Source organism: Erigeron canadensis, chromosome 5 (genome assembly GCF_010389155.1).
Source record: "Erigeron canadensis isolate Cc75 chromosome 5, C_canadensis_v1, whole genome shotgun sequence".
NCBI classification, from domain to species: Eukaryota; Viridiplantae; Streptophyta; class Magnoliopsida; order Asterales; family Asteraceae; genus Erigeron; species Erigeron canadensis.
Genome location: NC_057765.1, coordinates 23724999 through 23749068, shown reverse-complemented (window position 1 = coordinate 23749068; position 24070 = coordinate 23724999). Strand labels below are relative to the sequence as shown.

At 34.4% G+C, this 24070-nt stretch overlaps 3 protein-coding genes and 2 long non-coding RNA genes across 5 annotated transcripts; 3 read left to right on the top strand and 2 right to left on the bottom strand.

Moving 5' to 3' along the window:
- The first annotated feature begins 251 nt into the window (after positions 1–251).
- Positions 252–2200, top strand: LOC122601371 (LRR receptor kinase SERK2-like). The gene is made up of 7 exons (XM_043774135.1): positions 252–342; positions 562–694; positions 796–867; positions 1177–1320; positions 1802–1873; positions 1962–2033; positions 2128–2200. Exons 1-7 carry the CDS (start codon positions 252–254, stop codon positions 2198–2200), a joined length of 657 nt encoding a protein of 218 aa, XP_043630070.1.
- A 3438-nt stretch (positions 2201–5638) lies between these two features.
- Positions 5639–9253, top strand: LOC122599181 (probable serine/threonine-protein kinase PIX13). Its single transcript, XM_043771643.1, has 6 exons — positions 5639–5931; positions 6035–6342; positions 7569–7704; positions 7791–7933; positions 8176–8299; positions 8625–9253. Exons 1-6 carry the CDS (start codon positions 5835–5837, stop codon positions 8954–8956), a joined length of 1140 nt encoding a protein of 379 aa, XP_043627578.1. The 5' UTR covers positions 5639–5834; the 3' UTR covers positions 8957–9253.
- A 6505-nt stretch (positions 9254–15758) lies between these two features.
- LOC122599049 lies at positions 15759–16635 on the bottom strand. Its single transcript, XR_006323850.1, has 3 exons — positions 16618–16635; positions 15909–15999; positions 15759–15822 (listed from the first exon to the last, which is right to left on the bottom strand). It is a non-coding gene; the product is annotated as an uncharacterized LOC122599049 (long non-coding RNA).
- A 2181-nt stretch (positions 16636–18816) lies between these two features.
- On the bottom strand, positions 18817–19301 carry LOC122598991. Its single transcript, XR_006323818.1, has 2 exons — positions 19074–19301; positions 18817–18998 (listed from the first exon to the last, which is right to left on the bottom strand). It is a non-coding gene; the product is annotated as an uncharacterized LOC122598991 (long non-coding RNA).
- A 638-nt stretch (positions 19302–19939) lies between these two features.
- LOC122600377 (BRASSINOSTEROID INSENSITIVE 1-associated receptor kinase 1-like) lies at positions 19940–23802 on the top strand. Its single transcript, XM_043773086.1, has 8 exons — positions 19940–20116; positions 20631–20763; positions 20865–20936; positions 21362–21505; positions 21999–22070; positions 22160–22231; positions 22585–22676; positions 23582–23802. Exons 1-7 carry the CDS (start codon positions 20026–20028, stop codon positions 22664–22666), a joined length of 666 nt encoding a protein of 221 aa, XP_043629021.1. The 5' UTR covers positions 19940–20025; the 3' UTR covers positions 22667–22676; positions 23582–23802.
- Positions 23803–24070: the final 268 nt, after the last annotated feature.

Sequence of the window (24070 nt, the reverse complement as noted above, 5' to 3'; positions counted from 1 at the left end):
ATATAATATCATATATGTTAATTTTTTTTGTTGTTCTACTTTGTAGTTATTGGTACTGCATAACATATCATGTGATTTTGGAGTGATATTTATACATAACATATCATGAATTGGCCTAACTTGCAAAGTCATTTTATTCAACTCTCTTCAATTTGTGCATTTAATTAGTGTATAACCCACTATATTTACTACTATATATAATAAACATCTTGAAGACCTTGTTGAAGTAGATTTTAAGTTTTGTTTCTATAATGGAACGTATTCCCTCTTGGATTTCTGCTTTTGCTTTCTTGTTTGTTTTGGCATTATGTAGCTTGTCAGGGGTTTATGGGAATTCTGAAGGTATGTACCATCACTAACAGTTGCGTAATTTTTATTTTATATTTACAGTCTCATTATATGTGATGAACATGATGAATATATAACCGGAGATAAACGTTTAAAAATATGTTCAACTTTAGTTCAAGGTGTATCGTATCTATCCAAGTTAGAATGCCTATACTTTGTGTATTGGTATGATGATGTTTTCAATTGCGCTAATTGAGTTCATGTGTAAGACAGGTGATGCTTTGTACGCCTTTAAGAAACAATTGACTGATCGCAACAATGTTCTGCAAAGTTGGGATCCAACCCTCGTCAATCCGTGTACATGGTTTCATGTTACTTGCAACAGTGAAAACAGTGTTACTCGAGTGTAAGCTTATCCACCATTTTGAAAAGAGTTGGTATGGTAGCTTTTTCTTCGATTGCAGACTCTTACAAAGTAATCTATGTTCTGGATTTTGTGAATAACAGTGATCTTGGACATGCGAACTTGAGCGGTCAACTAGTTTCACAGCTTGGTCAGCTTTCCAATTTAAAGTACTTGTAAGTGTTACTTGCTGCCTGTGAAAGTTCTCTTATTCAGATAATAAGTGTGTTTCATCTCTAGAGATTTCTGTTTCCACCAATTTATTTATGAATAGCTTCAAATAGAAATGGGTCAAAGTGGCCAAGAAGTGAAAAAGTCACCCGAATGTGTACTTTTTGTGAACTCTAACCCATTTTGAACCCTTATAAATAACATGTACCCGTTTTGACCTGTTACCAAATGTTGTTCACCCTACCTCTTTCAATAACTCTAACTAATAGTGATTCATGTTGGACCAAAGGTGATGTATCTTCTACATCTGACAGGCAGCTTTATGGTAATAACATCAACGGAGTAATTCCTGATTCGCTTGGGAACTTAAAGAACTTGGTGAGCTTGGATCTTTACATGAATCGGTTATCAGGTCACATTCCAAAATCATTGGGCAAGCTTCACAAACTTTGCTTCCTGTATGATTTCTCACAATTCAGATTATTTTCTTGTTGAAATTGATTTTACTTTCATTGTCATTACTGTATAAGATTCTATCTTATCAGAGGTGGCAATATGGGTAATTTGGGAAACAGATCATAACAGGTTCTTGTTCATATGGGCCATCTTAATGATTGCTTAAAAAATAAACACTTTATCTTTAACATAATAATTTCATTATGTATGGTTACAAAATCACGGCGAGCTAAATCTTCTGATTGATTTAGGAGGCATTATATATGGTTACTAACACTTTTCTTAACCCGTTCCTCTTATGACTACTTTTAACTTGACTTATTTGCTCCTTTTGACATATAGCACAATTTAAGTCAAACAATCCATAAAGAATTTTGTTATTATTATTTTTATTATTTATTATGAATATTATATATCATTAGATGATCATGATCATCTTTTTGGAAATAATGGTGGTGTTTCTCTGCTTTTATGCAAGAATAGCCGTCTCAACAACAACGCTTTGACAGGAACTATTCCATATTCATTAACTTCCATAACCACACTAAAAGTTCTGTGAGTATCAACTTTGGTTTGCCTACATTTCTGTGTTTCGTGTAATGGTTGTAACAAAGCTTAATGTATTTGTCTTTTATCATCGTAGTGATCTATCAAACAACCGTTTAAGAGGATATGTTCCTACCAACGGCTCCTTTTCACAGTTCACAGCTGTCAGGTCTGTTTTTAGTTCTTTTAATTTGAGAAATTATAGAGTAGTAAAAATTTAATAGGCCTGCATGACATTGACATCAAATTCTCTATTGTTTAAGTTTTGCCCATAATCCGAAGTTGATATATCCTGCCGTTCCACAAGCTTCGGGTCCAACTCCACCAAAGGCATAATCTCTTTCAGGTATATATTAAGTGACAAGTATTGATTTCAGCTTAGTCTTCTAATGAAGTAAAAAAAAAAAAAAATTTTGGCCAAAAAATTTCAGCTTAGTCTTAGTCACTCAGATTGAATTATTACTTTTGTAGGTGATGAATCAGAGAATCTGGTGCTCTTTTGAAAACAGTTCTGGCGATACGTCCTATAGATGTCTTAATCTTATTCTACTTCAGTATAACAACTGGGTTATTGTGCTGTGTTATACACGTTAAAACATATGTAACCAATAAAATGTTAGATGTTTGATAATTTTTGTGTATCGATAAATATAAATAAAAGATGTTAGAAAAAAATGATGTTATAATTTAGATATGTCGTTGAGTATTGGATTTGATGTAGGCGGAAGATTTGAATAAATAATCGAACACCTTGATTCAAAGGAATACCATGAACAATTCTTCTAATACTAGTTGATTCAAAAGAATATCGAAAGTTAAAAAATTCTGACTACTACACAAAATGATAAAGAGAAAAGTGATTTTTTTATAAACTGATAAAACTAATCACTTTCTAGGTTTATATGATATGAACATATAAACAAACAAGTTGGCCGAATTCCATGACAAAGAGAAAGTAAAAGAAAAAACGAAAAACACATAAAAGGTCCAATAACTCAATGGTGTTATTGGGCCTAAAGGTCGACCCAAACCGCCTATAGCAATTTGTAACTTGATACTACTCATTCCTACCATTAGACCAGTCGCACGTCGAAAACAAAGTCATGTGCTCAAATTATGATCATTTATGTGAATATCTTTATCCTTTAATTTTTTTTTAATCCTTTACCCTTGATATATATATATATATATATATATAGTAGAGATCCTGAAAGAAGGTGTCTTAAGTAGAGAGGGAAGAGAAGATCCTATAGGCCAATTAGAACGCGACATGTGTCAAAATGAAAAAAAATGCGCGGTGGCATTTTTGTAAATAAATCAAAATTTTGTCAGTCTGGTTTTGGGTCAACTTTGGTTATGATCAGCTTGGTAGGTCAGCTTTGTTTGGTCAGCTTGGGTTCTGGGTCAGGTTGAGTGGTCAGCTTGGTCTGGGTCAGCTTGGGTTCTGATCAGCTTGGTTGGTCAGCATGATCAGTTTGGTCAGATTTGGGTCACGGTCTGATTGGGTCAGGTTGGGTTAGCTTGGGGTTGGGTCAGTTTGGGGTTGGGTTGGGTCAGCTTGGGGTCTGGGTCAGCTTGGGTTAGGTTAGCTTGACACAATCTACACAGATGTAAATTATGGGTTTTGGGTCAGCTTGGGGTCAGGTTGGGTTAGCTTGGGGTTGGGTTGGGTCAGCTTGGGGTCTGGGTCAGGTTGGGTCAGGTTGGGTGAGCTTGGTTAGCTTGGGTTGGATCAGCTTGACACAATCTACACAAATGTAGATTATAAGTTTTGGGTCAGCTTGAGGTCAGGTTGGGTCAGCTTGGGGTTGGGTTGGGTTAGCTTGTGGTCTGGGTCAGCTTGGGTAAGCTTGGTTAGCGTGGGTTGGGTCAGCTTGACACAAAACTACACATAATCTACACAAATGTAGATCCCAAGCTGACCCAGATTCCAGACTGACCAAGCTGACCCATAACCCAGGCTGACCAATCTGACCCAACCAAATTGACCAACCAAGCTGACAGACAAAGCTGATCATAACTTAAGCTGACCTAGACCCAAGCTGACCCAAAACTAGACTTACAAAAGTTTGATTTATTTACAAAAATGCCACCGCGTTCTTTTTTTTTAAATCCACATGTCACGTTCTGATTGGTTCATAAGACCTTCTCTCCTTAAGACACCTTCTTATTTGATCTTTCTCCTATATATATATTTTTTCCTCCACATCTGGGCCAACATTAGGATTGATATGGAGGCTATAAGCACATGGTTACTGGTGTTTTTGATATCATGTTATATTAATTATTTAATATTAGATATATGCCCGCAAGATGTGACGATGGTGGCAGGAGGATGGTGATAGCCGCGATGGCAATGCCAGTTCTAGCAGTGGTGGTGGGGTTTTATTATAAAAAATTTATATAAAATAGGCCGTGTAGTTAATTTATCGTTTGAGGGATATATCTAAGTTAAATGAACAAAGAATAGAGGTAATTTGGGTAGGTGGCAAGATATTTTCAAAAAAATTTGAAGAGTATAAATGACTTATAAAGTAGTATAAATAACATATATATTGTTATCTCTTATATAAATAAAACAAGATTGTTTCTAGAAGCTTTTTACTTATGTGGTATGTCATTATTTTTTCCTAAACTATTTTTAAAAATATATGATATCATAATAGACTTTTTTTTTCTTTCAAAAACTATTTTTTATATCAGGCAATATGTCATTTCTTTTTTTTTTCATATTATTTTTTTAACCTTAATTTTTTTTAATTAATATGAAACATAATGGACTGTATATTAACTTTTTAATTTTAGTTTCATAGCTACCACTTTTAATTTTTCATCTTTCATATTTACCATTTTTAATTTTTCATCACCCTAATCAGTTATATATATTAATGTTCATCTTTGCAAGTATGTAGTTATTTCCGTATCAAATTATAATGTATTGACAACAAGTTATATACATACTTCTTTTTTGGTTTTAAATATTAATTAAGTGTCCCGAGTTGAACCCGGGTTGATAAGTTAGTATGATAAAATATGATAGAATTTCATGTGAGAAGATCATAGGTACTATAAATACTATTTTTTTTTATTATTATTGTTTTTGGTTTTTTCCCTCCTTCTTTTTTTCCTTTTCTTTTTCTACCTTTTTTGTTTTTTTATTTTTTTTATTTTACCTTCTAACCTTATATAATTTGTGGTTTTTTTAATCTTTTTTAAATTTTGTTTTTTATACCTTATTTTACATTTTATTCTTTTATAACTTTATGAAAAACGCTATATATTTTGGTTTTGTTTTTATTTTTTAAACATTTGTTTTTTATATTTTTTCACATGTAGCATTTGGTTTTTATTAACTTTTTCATTTGGCTTTTGTATATTTTTTTGTTTTTTTTTGTTTTATATTTTTTGGTTTTAATATATTTGTCTTTTTTTTTTTTAACATTTGATTATCCCGTCCATTTATAACACTAGTTAAATTCATATGAAATTGGCAAGTAAAGCATAGCCATTAGGCAAGTTGTTGACCCAAAAATTGGAGATTGAAAAACATTCTAACGTAGAAAGCTTTGTGATGTTTGAGTGTGACTAATAGTATGATTATTTTTATACAATAATAGGTAGATATATGGCCTAAAGATTGAATTGTAATTACAATTTTGTCATCAATTTAACAGTTCAAAACGACAGCTTTTTTTCTCCAAAACCCATTTCTATTCACTATTGAATGAATGATGATTGAGGTGTTATAAATGAATAACTATTAAATAAATAAATAATAATAATAAAAAAAAGTCTGGAAAACAGGTAGTGTTTGTAGACTAAGCCATCTCTTTCAAAAGTCCACCCATCTTCCTTCTTCCTTTGTTCTTCACACAACCAAACAAATAAACATTCAAAATTGAAACAAGACTAAATCTGAAAGGTTATCATATCATCATTTATTCCATGGAAACATAAATTAAAAATAAAAATGGGAAACTGCATAAAAGGTACAGGTGGTGGTGTAGATGTAAATTCCAACATATCTGCCAATCCAAGCACACCCACCAAACCTTCTTCTACTATAGGTTGCTTGCTTCATTTCTTTTAGGTTCATATATATATGTTTTTGGTTATTAACTTTAGTTTTCCTTATTATTGATTTATTTTCAATAATTTGTTGGTTTGTAGGGACATCAAGTAGTGTTGGGATTTCTGGGATTAGTACTTCTAGTGGTAGTAATATAAGTATTTCACCAAATGGTGGTGAGGTATTGTCTGCGGCAGATTTGAAAGTTTATACATATTCAGACTTGAAGGCTTGTACTAAAAACTTTAAATCAGACATGGTTCTTGGTGTAGGCGGTTTTGGGACCGTTTACAAAGGCTGGGTTGACGAAAAAACAATGTTGCCTTCTAAGACAGGTGCCACCACCGGAACCTTGGTTGCTATTAAAAAATTGAATCATGAAAGTGTTCAAGGATTTCAAGAATGGCAGGTTTGTTTTTTTTCCTTTTCTTTCCTTTCCGTTTTATTTTTTATATGTTTTGCCTTTAGGGAGGAAGGTAATTTGTTTTCAACTTAATTTCTAGATTGTGTATCTGTTGGGGATATGTAGTAAAAACGAACAAATAACCGGATACTTAGAATCTCTAAAGGCACATTGAATCAGTTTGGCGGTTGACCCCAAAATATTCAATCAAAGAGATTGACAACTTTCATTGTGTTTGTGTTTGAATGAAAAGAACGAGAGAGAGAAAAAATGACTATTAGGCCCATTAGGCAGTTAATTTTATGGGTTTTCAAAGTTGCTAAACAACTCTGAAGTTCCAAAATTAATTTTCTAAGGCATTTTTAATAAAACACTTTCATGGAAATAAAAGATTTCCAAGTTTACCCCGTTCCTAGGGGTGCTGCCCCTGGACCCGTGAATTTGAGTAAGTTCGTTGGGTTCGTGTGACTCGTGAAGCTCGAATAGCTCGCTCAACTTGAATCACTAAACGAACTTTCGATCGAGCCAAGCCAAATATTATTTTTTAAAACTCAACTCATGTAAGTTTCTCTTCAATTCAAACTCGAGTTCAAAAACTACTATGCTCATACTCGACTTAAACAAGTTTGAACTCGAGTAGCTCGTTAATAAGTTGACTTGATTCTTCCCCTGTTCAAAACTTTGGTAACTATGAAAGAGAATAGAAACCACCACTGGTTTAGAAATCTCAAATTTGAATTAGATAGCAACATACTCACACTATCTCTATTCTCTAATTTGGTCTACTAGTCTTTCACAAATCACAATCAATGAAAAAACCACCTTAATTATCAAGTTCATTTTCATAAGTTGAATTATTTGTCTACCTATGTTATCATAAGTTTGATTGTTATATATTATATCAAATTGATTAAACGTGTATTGAACTATTCCTATTCTAGCATATGTTTTAAACTTTCTAAAGTTGTTATTTCTTAGATGAACTGTAACCTATTATAACTGTTCATGTGTATAGTGCAATACATTTTTTTTAAATGAATTTGCCTGTTAAAAGTTTTGAAATAAAGTGTTTACCGTATTAGTTGTATGAGTCATTACGTTACAAGAATAGTTCATACAATGTTTGCGTTTTGAGTATGTACTTGTTTTCTTTCGATTTGGGATTTTTCATTATTATTTAAGAAGAGGCTATATTGGTTGACCTGAATGGCTTCTTGGATCAAAAATTGCAGTCAGAGGTAAACTTTTTGGGACGACTTTGTCATCCTAACTTGGTGAAGCTACTTGGGTACTGTAGGGAGGATAAAGACCTTCTACTTGTCTATGAATTCATGCAGAAGGGAAGTTTAGAAAATCATCTCTTTAGACGTAAGTAGTCTACATGAATTATAATAAAAAAAACTGATGTCTAACTTCTACATACCTTTTATCTTATACACTTATTGGGTGTGCAGGAGGTTCTGCGGTTCAACCAATTTCTTGGGCTCTACGGCTCAAAATAGCCATAGGTGCAGCTAGGGGACTAGCTTTTTTACACAGTTCAGATGACAATGTAATTTACAGAGATATTAAGGCCTCGAATATATTGCTTGATGGGGTGAGATTTATATAAAACCATGTTTTTGCTTATATTGCATCTTTTTTTTGTTGTCTATAGTTTTACTCTTTACCTTTTGCATATTCTAATGTCAGACATCACTAGTATGATACTTGTTCTATATTCCTCTTCCGCCTAATGTTTTATATTGATCCATGTAAAATATAAGGCAAGATTATGATATTTGTACTGTGGTGGTTTTCTTGACCATGATCTACATGTTATATTTTGACTATATGTAGAACTACAACGCAAAAATTTCAGATTTTGGGTTGGCGAAATTGGGTCCTTCAGGTGGAATGTCACACGTAACAACAAGGATCATGGGGACATACGGGTATGCTGCTCCTGAGTACATTGCTACAGGTGATATCTCATAACAAAATTTAATACTTAAGTGATATTCGAGTTTAAGCTTTGAAAAGCTCATAGAGCATTTTAAAGTGTTCTTTTACAAAATAGTGTGAAGTTTGATCATGAAAATCAAAGTCTACCATTACATTAATGTCAAAGTCAATTTTTTAAGTGTGATGCAATCGTCAATGTTTTTCTTCATAGCGAAAAAGTCATGGGTTCCACATATTTTCCCAAGTTTTACTATCTTTTTTTAATCAACTTTTAACTTTTTTTTGAAAGTTTAATATGTGCGGCATTATGCTATATGAGTGTGTAAATGGTACCAAATTTGCAGGGCATTTATATGTGAAGAGTGACGTTTATGGTTTTGGCGTTGTGCTGTTGGAAATGATGACCGGATTACGAGCACTTGACACGAGAAGACCTGGTCCACAACACAACTTAGTGGATTGGGCTAAGCCGTTGCTCCCAAACAGGAAGAAGATAAAGATGTTAATGGATTCAAAAATTGATGGTCAATATTCTAGTAAAGCTGCAATGCTATTCGCTCAACTCATCCTTCATTGCCTGGAACAGGAACCACGAAAACGGCCTGACATGAAACAAGTGGTGGATATTCTGGAGCAGATTAATGCAATGAGGGGGAAACCCAAACTGATAGCCTAAAGTTTACTCATACATCTTTTCGCTTTTATATGGTAGCATGAGCTATTTTATCAGTTTTCTATCTGATTAAAGTTTTGGGTTATGATCACGGCAGCTGAAAACAAAATCCACCGTGATGTTATATTGGGTGTTACATCTTTTGCTCACGGTGTTCGATAATTCTATTGTCAATATATATATTTTTTGAATTCTTCTGTTTTTTTAGATGTGTTCGCTTTAAAATCCGATATTGTTTTGTATATTTTTAATCTAAAATTAACAAAAATGATTGTTTTTTATATAGTATTTATTACTTTACACGATCTCTCTTTATTAATTTACTAGTCTTAATACCCGTACGATGTACGGTAGCTATATAAAATGTATCATAAGTAAATTCGAATATGCCTTATACATGATTCGTGAGTATGAAAAAATTGTTGTTAAAGTAAATCGATGATCGAATTTAAATTATAAAACCAATAATGATAAATATAATATATGTGTAGTTAAAATTTTGGATTTATCTTAAATTTTTAGATATATATTAAAATCGGAATATGTAAACATAGTGGATGATGGCAAATAGTCTTGTGATTTCATATCGCAAACTCAAATTTTTAAAGTATTCATGTTAATAACTTTATTATGATTAATATAAATAATAGGAGTTGAATAATTGAGAAAGAAAAAGAGACAATTTTTTAATAAGAAAAACAATCAATCAAATAAGGTTATAATGTCTTTTGTATTAATAAGCCAAGAGTTAGAGTTTAGTTCTAAGTCTAATAAGAAAATTGAATTTATATACAACTAAAAAAACTAATTTAACCAAATAAATAAATTAAAAGACACATGTCGATCAAAGATTACACCACGTGTCACTTCAAAAACATGTTAATCCTGTTTTAATTTATTGTTAAATAACAATTGCAATTAAGAATACAAACACGTCTACCTTGACAATTGATAATATTAATTTGTATTTTTCAAAAAATTTAAAGGTGAAGTAAACTTTTAAATACCCACCTAAATTTGTGGTAACTAAATTACATAAAATTTAATTTTGAAATTGATCTTATGACAATAAATTATTCACTATGATATATAAAAAGACTCACCTTTAATACATAATAGTTGTATTTAATAGGGTTGGACCTTTGATATAATAAGAATATTATACACCCATAAATCATTTAGAATATTTTTGTCATACCAACCTTTGAAATATTTTATAAAATCAAGTCAATTATCAAAAAAATATAAATATTTTATAAAATCAAGTCAATTGTCAGAAAAATATAAGAATCATATATACCATCAGTATAAATATAGGCATTGGGTAACACCACCAGGTCAACGGGTCAACCCACCAGGTTATTAGCGGCGACGTCGCCGCTAATAGTGGGACCCCCGACCAGGCTGACATGAAGACTGACTAAACTTGTGGTTGATGAAAACGAAGTGCCACGTCATCGGCATTAGCGGCACCTCGTTTTCATCAACCAAGCTTAGTCAGTCGTCATGTAGTACAATAATGCATGCCATACTGTGTCGACCTTGGGAATGAAAATTTGCCATACCGAACCATTCTTTGATAGGATAAAATGATGGTAGCCCATCATTTTTAGATAGTATATATATGTTGCGGAACTATATTGAAATAATATAAGTTTCTGAAAAAAATTTCTTGAGTATAGATATATATTTTTTCAAGCGTATTGTATTTTTTCAAGCGTATTGTTTCCAGCGTTTCAAGATATATATTTTAACAGTATTTGTAGTTGATGGTATTGTGTATCTTTCTTTTTCAAGCGTTTTGTTTATATATATATATATATATATATATTGAGTATAGATGTAAATATATATATATATAGAGTATGGACACCATTAATAGTTATTGAGGTTGATGTTTACTTGAATTGTTTCAGATGGATAGTTTGGAGGATATTTGGGCAGACCCAGAAAATGTACGTATTGAAGTGCCGGATAATGTGTTTGAGCAACCTGATGCAGACGGTGAATATGAATGCGAAGCTGGGGACTTTGAAACTGATGAGGTGTTCGGTTCCTTTGAAGAATTAACGGAGTGGGCTCAAAGAACAGCAATGGATTTGGGTTATGTTCTAGTTATACGGCGGACGAACAAAACTCAAAAGAGGTGGTGAATAAAGTGACACTTATATGTCACCACGGTGGAGCGCGCGATGCAAGGTTAATTGGCCCACCCAAACGGTCCAGTAAGATAGGTTGTCCCTTCACTTTAATAGGCCGCCCTGGGCGTGATGGTGGTTGGAGGTTAACTGTCAAGGATTGGAGACACAATCATGATCCAACTACCAATCTGCAAGGGAATGCATACGCTAGACAGATGACGGATGAAGAAAAGGAATTTGTGGGGACCCAATCGGATCGCGGTTTGTACCCACATCAGATCCTGGTAAACCTCAAACTTGAATTTCCAGGAAACTTGACTCGCAAAGGAGACATTACGAACTTCCTAAAAGCGAGAAGAAGGTCGGGCCAAGCAGGGCGTACTCCAATGCAGGTACAAACATTAAATATTCTATTGTACTACGTTGTTGGAATTGACTTATTTACTCTATCTTGGTCATTAATCGCAGGTTATGTTTTCACTGTTGCAAGAGAAAAGGTACTTTTACTAGTTCACCACAAATAACAAAAATGGACGCTTGGAGAACCTGTTTTTCATTCATCCAACATCAATGACCCTATGGCGCGCATTTCCCTGGGTTATTGAAATAGACTCCACGTACAAAACTAACATCTACAACATGCCGCTAGTTGAGATCGTCAGCGTGACTTCAACGGGGAAGACCTTCAGTTTAGCGTATGCGTTTATCGTAAACGAGCGGGAGGCAAATTATCAATGGGTTTTACGATGTCTTCGGTCCACCCTTGCTGATAGCTTTGCCGTTCGTGTCGTTCTTACTGACAGGGAGCTGGCCCTGATGAGAGCTTTGAAGGTTGTTATGTCGGAAGCGAAACATCTGCTTTGTAGGTACCATATATGGCAAAACATAATCAAGCACTGCGAACCGGCATTGCGGATGAAGAAAGATGTTAACATTGACAGGCTTAACGTTTGGTGTAAAAAAGTCTATCAGTCTAGGACTTTTGACGAGTTTAAGTCAAATGAGAAGGAGTTAAAGGAAAAACTTGGGGGTTTTCCAGGCGTCTACAAGTACCTGACCGATAATTGGTTGTCCCCATACCGAGAGCAGTTTGTGTCCTGTTGGGTCGATGAACACCTCAACTACCAAAACCACACCACAAACAGAGTGGAGGTCGAGCACCATTTACTGAAGGAAGAATTGAGGGGGGAAATGCACATTTACTAGAATCCTCCAATGTGTTGATTCTGTCCTGATCAGTCAAGAAGCAGAAATAAGGGGCCAACTGGGGTATAGCAACGGGACCCGGAAGGGGAAACATAATTACAACTGTATGAAGGACCTATTGGGAAAGGTTTCACTTAAAGCTTTGGACATCATGGCTGATGAAATTGTACGCTTAGACAAAGTCCTTAAAAGACATGTTAACAAATGTGGGTGCAAGGTTCAGTCCAGTTGCGGGCTACCATGTGCCTGCAAGATTGCCGAGTTCATGCAGCGCGGTTAGTACGATTTATTACTTGTATTTTTTCATCAAAAGCACATAATTTCGTTCACTTATTTATATAAAAAAAATGCAGGGACTCGTATATAGCCTCATGTCATAGACCCGTTTTGGAAAAAGCTTGACTTAACACCGTGGACATGTGTAGAAGACGAAGACGAAGAAGACGATGTCCATAAAGTCGTTGATGGTCTTACGAATTTCTTGGATCAGCAACCCAAGGCCCAAAAGAAACATTGGTTGTCAAAAATTAAAGACATGTTTAAGCCTGGTAAGACACAAGTGAATGATCCTCTTGTTCAAAAGACCACACGCGGAAGACCAGTCGGCTCGAAACAAAAGCCGCCAAAGGTATACATAATACATCTAAAAAATATTTGTCTTATTCAATAAATACAGTATATATAACTACCTCAGGTAAGGAAACTGATTCTTACTAATGGTCTAGGTGCCGGATCTCAACACCAACCCACCTGGGCTACGAAAATCCAAGTCCAGTCGACCGAGGGAATACAATGTGCCAGATTTGAACAAACCCCCACCTGCGCAGCCCGCCAGACATAGTACGTACGAGCCGTCCCAGTCCTGTCGTTATCCGGAGAACCGAAAATTGTTCGACGATCAATCCCACCCTGAATCAGAATGGGTCAAAGATAATCCTGACATTTTCGGAAACCTGCACCCATATCCAGGTCTTGATGATATATATACGTGGGGGGACCCGTCCCAATCCTACGGGGTCGGGGATACACCATATGTGACACAAAAATTATATGGATTCGGCGATACGTCCCAAGACCATTGGCTCAACTATGACCAACCATATTCCAACTTAGTAGATGACATCTTCAGGCCACCACCTACACAATCTAGAAATGCACCCATATATGAATCAAGGCAGGCGCAGGTTTCAGATCCGGAGTTAGAGGCACAATCATCGGCCAGTTGGGTTGGGTATGTTGCGGAACCGTATAACGCCACTCTTTCCAAAAATTACGATTGGGTACTAGGTGAGATACCATCGTACTTAAGGCCGTACGTTGTAGGCACACAAAATGTCAAAGGAGACGGTAACTGTGGATTTCGAGCTACTGCTGTAGCTTTGGGGCTAGATGAGGAGATGGGTGCAGAGTGGGTTCGTACGCAGATGCTTGCGGAGTTTGAATCTGACCTCGATGGGTACATGCAAATGTTTGGGCAAACAGAGGGCAACCGAATGTTGTCGGCGCTGCGAACATCTTATTATGGACGAAGCCGGCCCATACATCATTGGATGAGTAAAGTGTGGTTCCATATCCTCCTGACCAATAAGCTTGGTATAATAGTCAACTGTGTTAGCCTACGTGACTCCCGCACAGTATTTCCGATGCATCACGGCTTAGAGCAGCTGTTATTCAAACAACCGATAAGTATTGCCCTAATAAACAACGAAACCCATTTTGTTGCAGTGAAATTAGCAGGCGACTACCCAATGGCCTACAAGAATCCGGAATGGGAATTTCACGCAACCGATCCTGCACGTCGACTAGCATTAACGTACGCAAATCAAGAAGATGCGTATCAAAAATGGTTGTACGCAAACATGCCAAGAGTACCACCAGGCCCTCCTATTGTAATAAATGATTAAATTCGTTCAATGTTTTATATAGGTTGTTTGTATGTATCCTTTTTTTATTGTATATATTTTTTTATGTATTTAAGTTGTTGTTGTTCCAAAACAAGTTTTAATCAACAATTTTTCATACTTTTCTGTTGTACATACATTGATTTTATAATACTTTTATAAAGTTGATTACAATTATTTTTTTATCAACAAATGTATACAAACATAAAAAAAACAAATGATTATATCACGCAAATGAAGATTACAAAAGGAAATCACACTTCAGTTAAACGATGAAAACAAACAATAAAAAAAAGGAAAACTAATCACTTTCATCATCACTATCACTATCACTACCCAACCGCTGTGTGGGGGCCCGTGACGTGCTAGGCCCAGCATGGGATGATGACGTAGGTCCGTCTTTGAATGATGACTGGGTCCAAGGGCTACCCTGGGCGAACATATCATTGACGTTAAAGGACGGTGACTGCTGGGCTAGGAAGGGTTGCTCTATATCCTCTGGGAGGGGGACATTCAGTCCACGTGTTCCCCTAACCACACGCCCAACCACACGAGTATGTCCCGATCGTGTCCCTAAAGCGTCCACATATGTCTGCGTAGGCGGGGTATTGGGCACTTGGGAAAGTCTTTGGTGGGTATCAAGAAGCCGCTCCTGTAGCACATGAAAATTAAGTTAATAATAACTAAAAATTAGTTATACTTAATATAAATATACCAAAAAAATATCTTTTTCCCGGATTTGTGCAAGATCTTACATCAATGGGCATAACTGCGTCCTGCACCATCCCATCTCGTCTCGTGTGGGCCCGCAAATAAAACTCGGGCGGGTCCTCACGTCGCCCGTCATTATCTTCCTGTATATACATTAATCAAAGTTATATATTTGTATGTGTATCTCTGTATAGATATATGTTTACATACGTGGATATAAATAATTACGTATAACTTACAGCGTAACGCCATTCACGCTGAGCGTATGACTGCCGACCGTGAGTACTGACAAAATTATTTTGTTGCTGCCTGTTTGTAGTGTTTCTTTGGGCAACAATCATCCGGGGCTCGCTGGTCAAGTAACCCAGTAGATAACTCCACACCTGTGGAGGCATCCCATACGGAGGTTGACCCTCCAGTTCTGCCAGCCTCTGGGACCCACCCCTGTCAGTGAACTAAGTCTTCTTGAATTTTGCTTTTTTATCCCTGTAGATCTTCAGGGCATCCTGACGTATCATCCTGGTCACGGCCTCTCGTAACGGGTGATTTTCTAGGTGACCTAGATATGGTTCTAAGTAGAACCGTCTCTGCAATAGTACCAAGTAAAAGTTAGCATCTACCATTTTTTTTAAATAAAGTATTTAAAAAGTAAAAAAAAATTAGTTTTATACCATAAGCCAGTCAGTAAGTCCATCTTTGATGGGCTGGGGCACCTGATCCCACGACTCGTAATTATGTGGGACGGTAGCGACATAGATCCCCAAATAGCTCTTGTACCACTTGACGTGGTCCCCGATTGCCTGCCACCTACTGAGATCGTTATTTAACATAAGCGAGATTCGGCGTCCCGAATTCTGAAACTCGCGCTCTAGATCGTTGTTAGCAGCAGCAGCTCTCCCTGTGCTAATACCTGCAAAACAAAATAAAATAACAAATATATATATATATACATATGTACCATATATTTATATGCAACGTACATTAATATATACTTACCACCCGTACGCCTACAACCCCATTCGGGATTCCACCCCCAGTTTGGAGGGTCGTTGCCACCATCTCCGCCGTGAAGTGCAGCCATTTTAACCTACATCAGCCGTCCCAATTTATAAAATAACATAAACAAACATAAAAGTCATAAAAAAGGTGCGACCTAAATTAACATATTTTCGACACAAAATTGTTTTCCAAAATTATTATACCTAAAATGACCACTTTTTTGCAACTTTTTTTCAAACATTCGTTTATAACATTAATACTAACCTAATAACAACTATATTAACAATTACAATCATACTAAAAAGTGTTTTCTAACTAAGAATCATACTTTGAACTATAATAAACAATAATTATAACTACAAATGTTTTCTTAAATATTTATGAATTTCTAAAATCATATCATTCCTAACTATAATAACATAAGTAATCTTTCCTAACTATAAAACTATAACATTTCTATAACTAATACTTTCTAACATATATTTACTAACACTTGTTCCTAACATATATTTTATATAACATTAAACTATAACATTTATATAACTAATATTTTATAACACATATTTTCTAACACATATTTTTTCTAACTTTTTTTTTCAACATATATTTTCTAACAAAAAAATATAACAATTCTATAACTAATAATTTCTATAAGAAATAAATATTTGATAACATTATTATATATAAAAAGGTAAATGAGTGTTACCTCGTCTAAAAAATGGTTTACTGGAAAAAAGAGTAGAACAAATAACGGATGGCTGGCCGGCAAAAAATATTAGTCGCCGGAAAACAATATCGCCGGAGTAAACCGGAAAAGTTTCAAATCTGTTTTCCCGTATATCAATGGTGGAAAATAGGTTCCCCGCAAAACTGGTACGCCGAAAAATATAATCGCCGGAAAAATGTCGCCGCTAAAAAATACGCCTGAAAATGGACTCCGGGAGACCGGAAAACGTAGATGGTGTAAAAAAGAACGTTGATAATGATGATGAGGAGATAGATGGTCGGATTTGTGAGTTATACTAATGGAGAAGAATGGATTTTTTGGAGAAATTAAAAGTTTTTACGGAGGAGTAAAATGGAGAAGACGAACGAAGAAGAAGAAGAGGGCTGCCTTGTTTATATCGACGATGGATCTGTAGTGGGGGGACCTACTATTTGCGGCGACGTCGCCGCTAATAGTGGGCTCCACACCCACGTGATTCGGCCAGTTACAGCCGTTGACTGACAGATGGGGGACCCACTATTTGCGGCGACGTCGCCGCTAATAGTGGGTGGTCGGGTTACTGCTTTTTCCCTGGTCGGGTTAGGTGCTTCGTAAATATAATGACGGACATATATAAGAAAAATTCAATATGTGACACTATCTTATTATACACTTCTTAATCTCTTACATTCTTATAAAAACCTTACAAAAAAAACCTATTGATATACATGCTCAATGTTATAATTGGTGTAGTCAAACACCACATAAAGAAACAAAATCAATCGTTGTTTCTTTAAAAAATTTTAATCTCTATGGGACGTAAATATTATTGAGTAGTTGGAGTTGTAAGCTGTAGCTTTTAAGCAAAGCTGTTAGCTAGAGCTTTTACTTCTTAAAATTGTTTGGTATGGTAGCTGTAGCTGCTGCTTTAAGATGAATTTGTCTACTTTTAATGACAAAAAGCTTCATCGAAAAGCTAAAGCTTCTGAAACGTTACTTCAAGAAACGTTTCATTTTGAAGTTTTTTTTTCCAAATAAAAGCTAAAGCTAGTTGCATCCAAAACAAAGTTTTTAACACAAGAGGAGCTTTTTGCTCAAAATTAAAAGCTAAAGTTCCCAAAAGCTCTTGTCAAACATAACACAAGAGGAGCTTTTTGTTCAAAATTAAAAGCTAAAGCTCCCCAAAAACTCTTGAAAAGCTCTTGCCAAACATAGTCGGGTATGTTTGGCAAAAGTAGCTGTAGCTCTTATTTTTTAAAAGTGTTTGGTTTGGTAGCTGTAGCTTCAACTTTAAGAGGCATTTGTGTAACTTTTAAAGAGTAAAAGCTCCATCGAAAAGTTAAAGCTCCTGAAATGCTATTTCAACCAACGTTTCATTTTGAAGTTTTTTCTTTCAAATAAAAGTTAAAGCTAGTTGCATCCAAACAAAGTTTTTAATATTTTAGGAGCTTTTAGTTTAAAATAAAAAGTTAAAGCTCCTGTAAAGCTCTTGAAAAGCTTATGCCAAACATATCCAGCTACAAACTATAGCTACTAGCTACAGCTACATTTGCTAAACATACCCTAATTCGACTATACATATATGTTACCACCAAAGATGACATATATACATTTACATAGATATCGATTATTAAATATATTATGGAAAGTTATTAACATTTGTTGATGTACGTATAAGATTAGACTGTATTTAAGAATGATTAATATTATATTATAAAGTTATACGTAGACATATTTGTATATTACAATTATAATTATAATTATAATTATAATATATATAGGATCTATTAATAATATTTAATTTAATAGTTTAATGGTAAAGGTTATCTTAAGAAAGAAATTTTATATTAATATAGACTAATAAAACATATATCGTTTTAATATTGTGTCATATGTCGATCGATAGATGTTACAATCCTGTTTTAATTTATTGATAGAGAATAATGAATTTTCCTTGGATAAGCTGTAATACATTATTATACTTGTTTTTAGAGAGAACTAGGGGAAAGCTTGTGTGATGCACGGTATGGTAATAGTATATTCGTTCTTGTTGTAGCGACGTCGGTGATTAAGTTGTGAGCACGATGGTTATACCCAAAAAAATGACCTGTTATGTGTTAGCAGGAGCAGCATATTGTTCTTATAACGGGCCAATCGAAAAGTCATTAATGGGTGAAACATAGTTTCCAAAAGTTCATGTAGCACTAAAATTGTTTTTAAATTACTTGTAATGCAAAACATAAAATTGAAAAGCCAACAATGGCAGCAACTATTTTGATTGTGACATATGGCAGGCTTCTATCAATCAACCTGAACAGTCTTGTTTTAATGGAGGTTGTCTGCAGCTCCACTCTGTTCTTCAATTCATAATCCCAGGTGACCTGCACAACACACATGGACATATTAATGAAACGTAAACTTAACAAATCGTGACATGAATTTGTTATGCTTCTTACACTGCACATTTCTTTGACGGCCTAGTTTTGCTTGACCCATCATCTTGCATACTGCCCACAGTATCGTCGGTTTCATAATCTTCGTACACAATCCTGTAAAGGTCATACAATTGTTGATTATAGTCATTCCAAAAAAATATGGGTGGAAGTTTCTTTAAAATAGGAAAATGAGAATGGAAGAAAGAGAAAGGATATTGCAGTTTACTTTTATGTCCATGTTTTTACTCTATGTGTATTTTAAAATGGTTTAGGGGGAAAGTGACCCTTCGAACTAAAATGTATACATATCATGTAATATACTAATTTAAAAGTAAACTGAATCTCTACAGATATGATTATAACATCAGATGCAGTCTTTTTTGACTATAATCAAGGTATTTAGGTGTGAGACATTATGAGTCATTGAGTCAAATAAACAATTAAATAGACAAGGTATTCCCTAGTTAGGTTACTAGGTAAGGAGAAGTCTATCGACTCAGATGTACACGGTCTATTAGGGTATTCTTATTATGATTCCGAACACTCTACTTGCTACCTCAAGAAGTTACCCGATGGCATCAAACCCGAAACCTTTTGAGAGACATGACCACTAGCTAGAACACCTCGGTGGTGGTCATTAGGAGACAAGTAATCTAAACAAAGGGTCAAATAAGTCAATAGAAAAATTAATACACTATCAAATTTTTAGTTAACTTTTTTGTGTTTAAATGGTGACAAAGAAAACTTTATATGCTGATCTTTGACTTTTTCCACAACTAGCTAGAAGGCTTGACTAGTAAACGATGACTTGGCCCAACCTTCAAGTCAATTATTCAACTCTCTTCATATTTGTTTATTTGATCTGTTCATAAGGCAGTATAATTTCTACTATATATAATATAAACATCTTGAAGACCTCCTTGAAGTAGAATTAAGAATTTTGTATCTAAATATTAACTGTTGATCTGTTATAATGGAACGCATTCCCTCTCGGATTTCAGCTTCTGCTCTCTTGTTTGTTTTGGCATTATCTAACTTGTCAGGAGTTTATGGAAATTCTGAAGGTATGCAAGTTTTAACCATTTGTGTCATTTTATTTTATATTTACAGTCTCATTATATGTGATATAAGTAACCGGGATAAGTGTTTAAAATGTGTTTAACTTTAGTCCAATGTCTATTGTATAACTATATATATCCAAGTTACTGAAGTTAGAATGCCTCTACTTTTAGTATTTAACTTTCAAAGTTTTATTGTATGCATAAACAATTATACTAATGCTGAAAGACATCCATATAAGTTAATTGGCACATCAGGAGAATATTAACTAGGTACATAAAATAACAATATTTGAACATAATACACAATACTACATCTAAAGTTTAATATATACTAACAATTTCGGATTGTATGTGTATAGGTTTTCTATACTTACCCCTAAGTAATCTCCATATTGTATGAAGAATTTGATTAAATGTTACATGATATATATCATTTATAATGTTTGTTTTTAGTGAGAGTTCATTAGTATGATGATGTTTTTAAGTGCACTAACAACTGAGTTCATGTGTAAGACAGTTGATGCTTTGTACGCCTTTAAGACACAGTTAAGTGATCCTAACAATGTCCTCGCAAGTTGGAATCAGACCCTCGTCAATCCGTGTACATGGTTTCATGTAACTTGCAACAATGAAAACAGTGTTACTCGAGTGTAAGCTTATTCACTCTTTTGAAAAGAGTTGGTTTGGTAGCAATTTCTTGAATTGTAGACTCTTACGAAGTAATCTATGTTCTGGATTTTGTGAATTGCAGTGATCTTGGGAATGCAAACTTGAGCGGTCACCTGGTTTCGCAGCTTGGTCAGCTTTCCAATTTACAATACTTGTAAGTGTTACTTAACTAGCTGTGAAAGTTCGCTAATTTAGATAATGTATATGCCTAAAAGTTCACCCATTTTGTATCTGTTTCTACCAATATATTAATGAAAATAGCATCAAATGGAAATGGGTCATAGTTGGCCAAACAGGCGGAAAAGTCACCCAAAAGTATAGTTTTTCAAAAGCATACATCCTCTTCCTCTTAAATCATTATTATATTTTTAAAGTGAAGTATTTAAATAACTGAAGTTTCGTAATTACATTCGCATTAATAATAGACATAATATGATAGATCGGTACAATTTGACCCATTTTAAACCCTCACAAATGACATGTACCTGTTTTGACCAAATACCAAACGCTACCTCTTTCAATAACGCTAACTAATACTCATTCATGTACCAAAGATGATATATTTTCTTCGTTTGGCAGGGAGCTTTATGATAATAACTTTTACGGAATAATTCCTAAAGCCCTTGGGAACTTAACGAATTTGGTTAGCTTGGATCTTTACCAGAACCGGTTGACAGGTCACATTCCAAAAACATTGGGCAAGCTTCAGAAACTTCGCTTCCTGTACGAATTCAAATAATTCATATATTTTCTTTTTGAAAATTTATATTGATTTATATCTCATATTCATTACTGTTTTAGATTTTAGGCAGTCTAAGGTTGCAATATGGGTAATTTGGGAAATGGGTCAGAACAGGTTTAGGTTCAAACGGCTGTTTTCTAGTAATGATTGGATAAAGAAAAACACTTTATACTAAGCATAATAAATGCATTATGTATGGTTACAAAAGCACCACAATCTGAATCTTCTGATAATCCAATTTAGGAGGCATTATGTATGGTTACAAACACTTTGTCTTTTAACCCACTTGACCCGTTCTTCTTATGACTACCTTTAAGTTGACTCATTTGCTCCTTTGACAAGAGTCACAAGACACAGGTTATATCAAACAATCCATAACGAAATTGTTCATAATATTAACTATATATCATTAGATGATTAATGTCATCTTTTTGGAAGTAATGGTGTTGTTTCTCTGCTTTTATGCAAGGATAGTCGTCTCAACAACAACATTTTGACAGGAACTATTCCATATTCATTAACTTCCATAACTACATTACAAGTTCTGTGAGTATCAACTTTGGCTTGCTTGCTTTAGTTTTATGTGTTTCATGTAATTGTGGAAAGTTAAATGTATTTGGCTGTTATCATTGCAGTGATTTATCAAGTAACCATTTGAGAGGATATGTTCCCATCAACGGCTCCTTTTCACAGTTCACGCCAATGAGGTCTGTCGTTAATTCTTTAATTTGAGAAACTATAGAGCAAGGTTTTGTACAAGTTTAAAGAGGCCAATTGATGTGAAACATTTTTATACGTATTTTCAAAGTTTATATGCTAAATAGAATGGTTTAGGATGTTTTATGCATTCAAAATCTTTATGTAATGACTTTTGACCATTGACTTATTACGTCTTTAACCAAAAAGTTTTTTTTTTATTTTTTTTATCTTACCCTCTTAATCTATCAAAGATAACTATAACCCGAATCAACCTACATATGTAAATTGGCTGAAAATTTCACCTCTAGTGTAATTTTAATAGGCCTTCATGATATTGACTTCAAAATCTCTATTGTTTCAGTTTTGCCAATAATCCAAAGTTAATATTACCTGCCATTGTTCCACAAGCTCCAGCTCCAGCTCCAACTTCACTACACGCATAATCTCCTTCAGGTAAAGTTGGTGCTGTTACTTTACGACTTTTTTGGACCTGAGAGTAGGAAACTTGCCTTGTGGTTCTTATACTTCAACCATACCTGTGATAAAGATGGAATGCAAATCTGTGTTATTTAGTAAAACATAGTGAACATTATAAGTTACGTTAGTGGGTCAAAATAGTCTGGGCCCGTCCAAAACTCTCTGCATTTTCTCCTGAAGTTGATGAATAGTGATGTATTAAACCTATTTTTCAAAAGTTATGTAATCAGAAATAGAAATTCATTGTATAAAATGCTACAAAGTCGGAGGTTTTTTGGCATTCAAGTGCACTTCAGAGTTGACTTGTTCCAATATGACCATTTCGACCCACTTCCATCATAGGTACTCTATGTCTCTATTATCACCAAACTACAACCTGAATTGAGTTGTTTCCATATAAAAGGGTTAAACTTTTCAGATATATGTATTTCCTGCTTTGGGACGTCCATTGTTATATATGGCCCGTTTTCTAAATGAGGTCATTTTTTTCACGATCTCTGTAAATCTGAACTAAGAACATTTTAGTCAACCTTTATGATCTAACTCAACTCACTAAAGACCTTGAGTCACTAATCCTTACTGTGAACCATGAACCTGTTGTATTTATACGGTCGTGTGTATTGAATGCTGACAAAAAAACAGAAACGTTACTGTAGCTTGAAAGTAAACAAAATAAATATAACAAAAAATAACTTACAGGGACAATTCAAAAGAGTTCCGAATTCAAATATTCCGGGTAAATTTCCATGTTTTGTCCATTTTATGCTTTCCGGTGAGGCATACTTATTCATGTCAGCTTAGTCTTGTAATCAAGTCATAAATTTCCATTCTGCAAATTTCAGCTAGTTTTAGTTACTTAGATTGAATTATTACTTTTGTAGGTGATAAATCAAAGAATCGGGCGCCTTATTGGGAACATGGTCGCTGGATTTTCTCACAAACTTGTGTTCTTGATCTTCACTTATATTAATATGTTTCTTATGTTTAACATTAAACAAGTCCTTAAATCAAAATCAGCTGGTTCTATGTAAACCTTCACTTCAATCTCCTTGCAACTCGGGACCATCTATTTGATATCTTAATATAGATCAATTTATTCTAAGCTTATGCATATAATTGAGATGCAAACTTCAAATATGGTAGTTGTAAAACAAATTTGTACACAAAATAATATTTGTAGGGGGACAGCATTACATAAATAGGATTATATTCTTTTTTAAAACATTATATCCACCGCCGGTTTTTTTTAAATAGGTGCTAAGCAATCGTTTTATACCTCTAAAACTCTACGGCCTTAATATTTTTGTATAGTAAGTTTGGTGTTTGAACTTTTGACTAAGTATATTATTCCGTATTATATAGTTTCCATT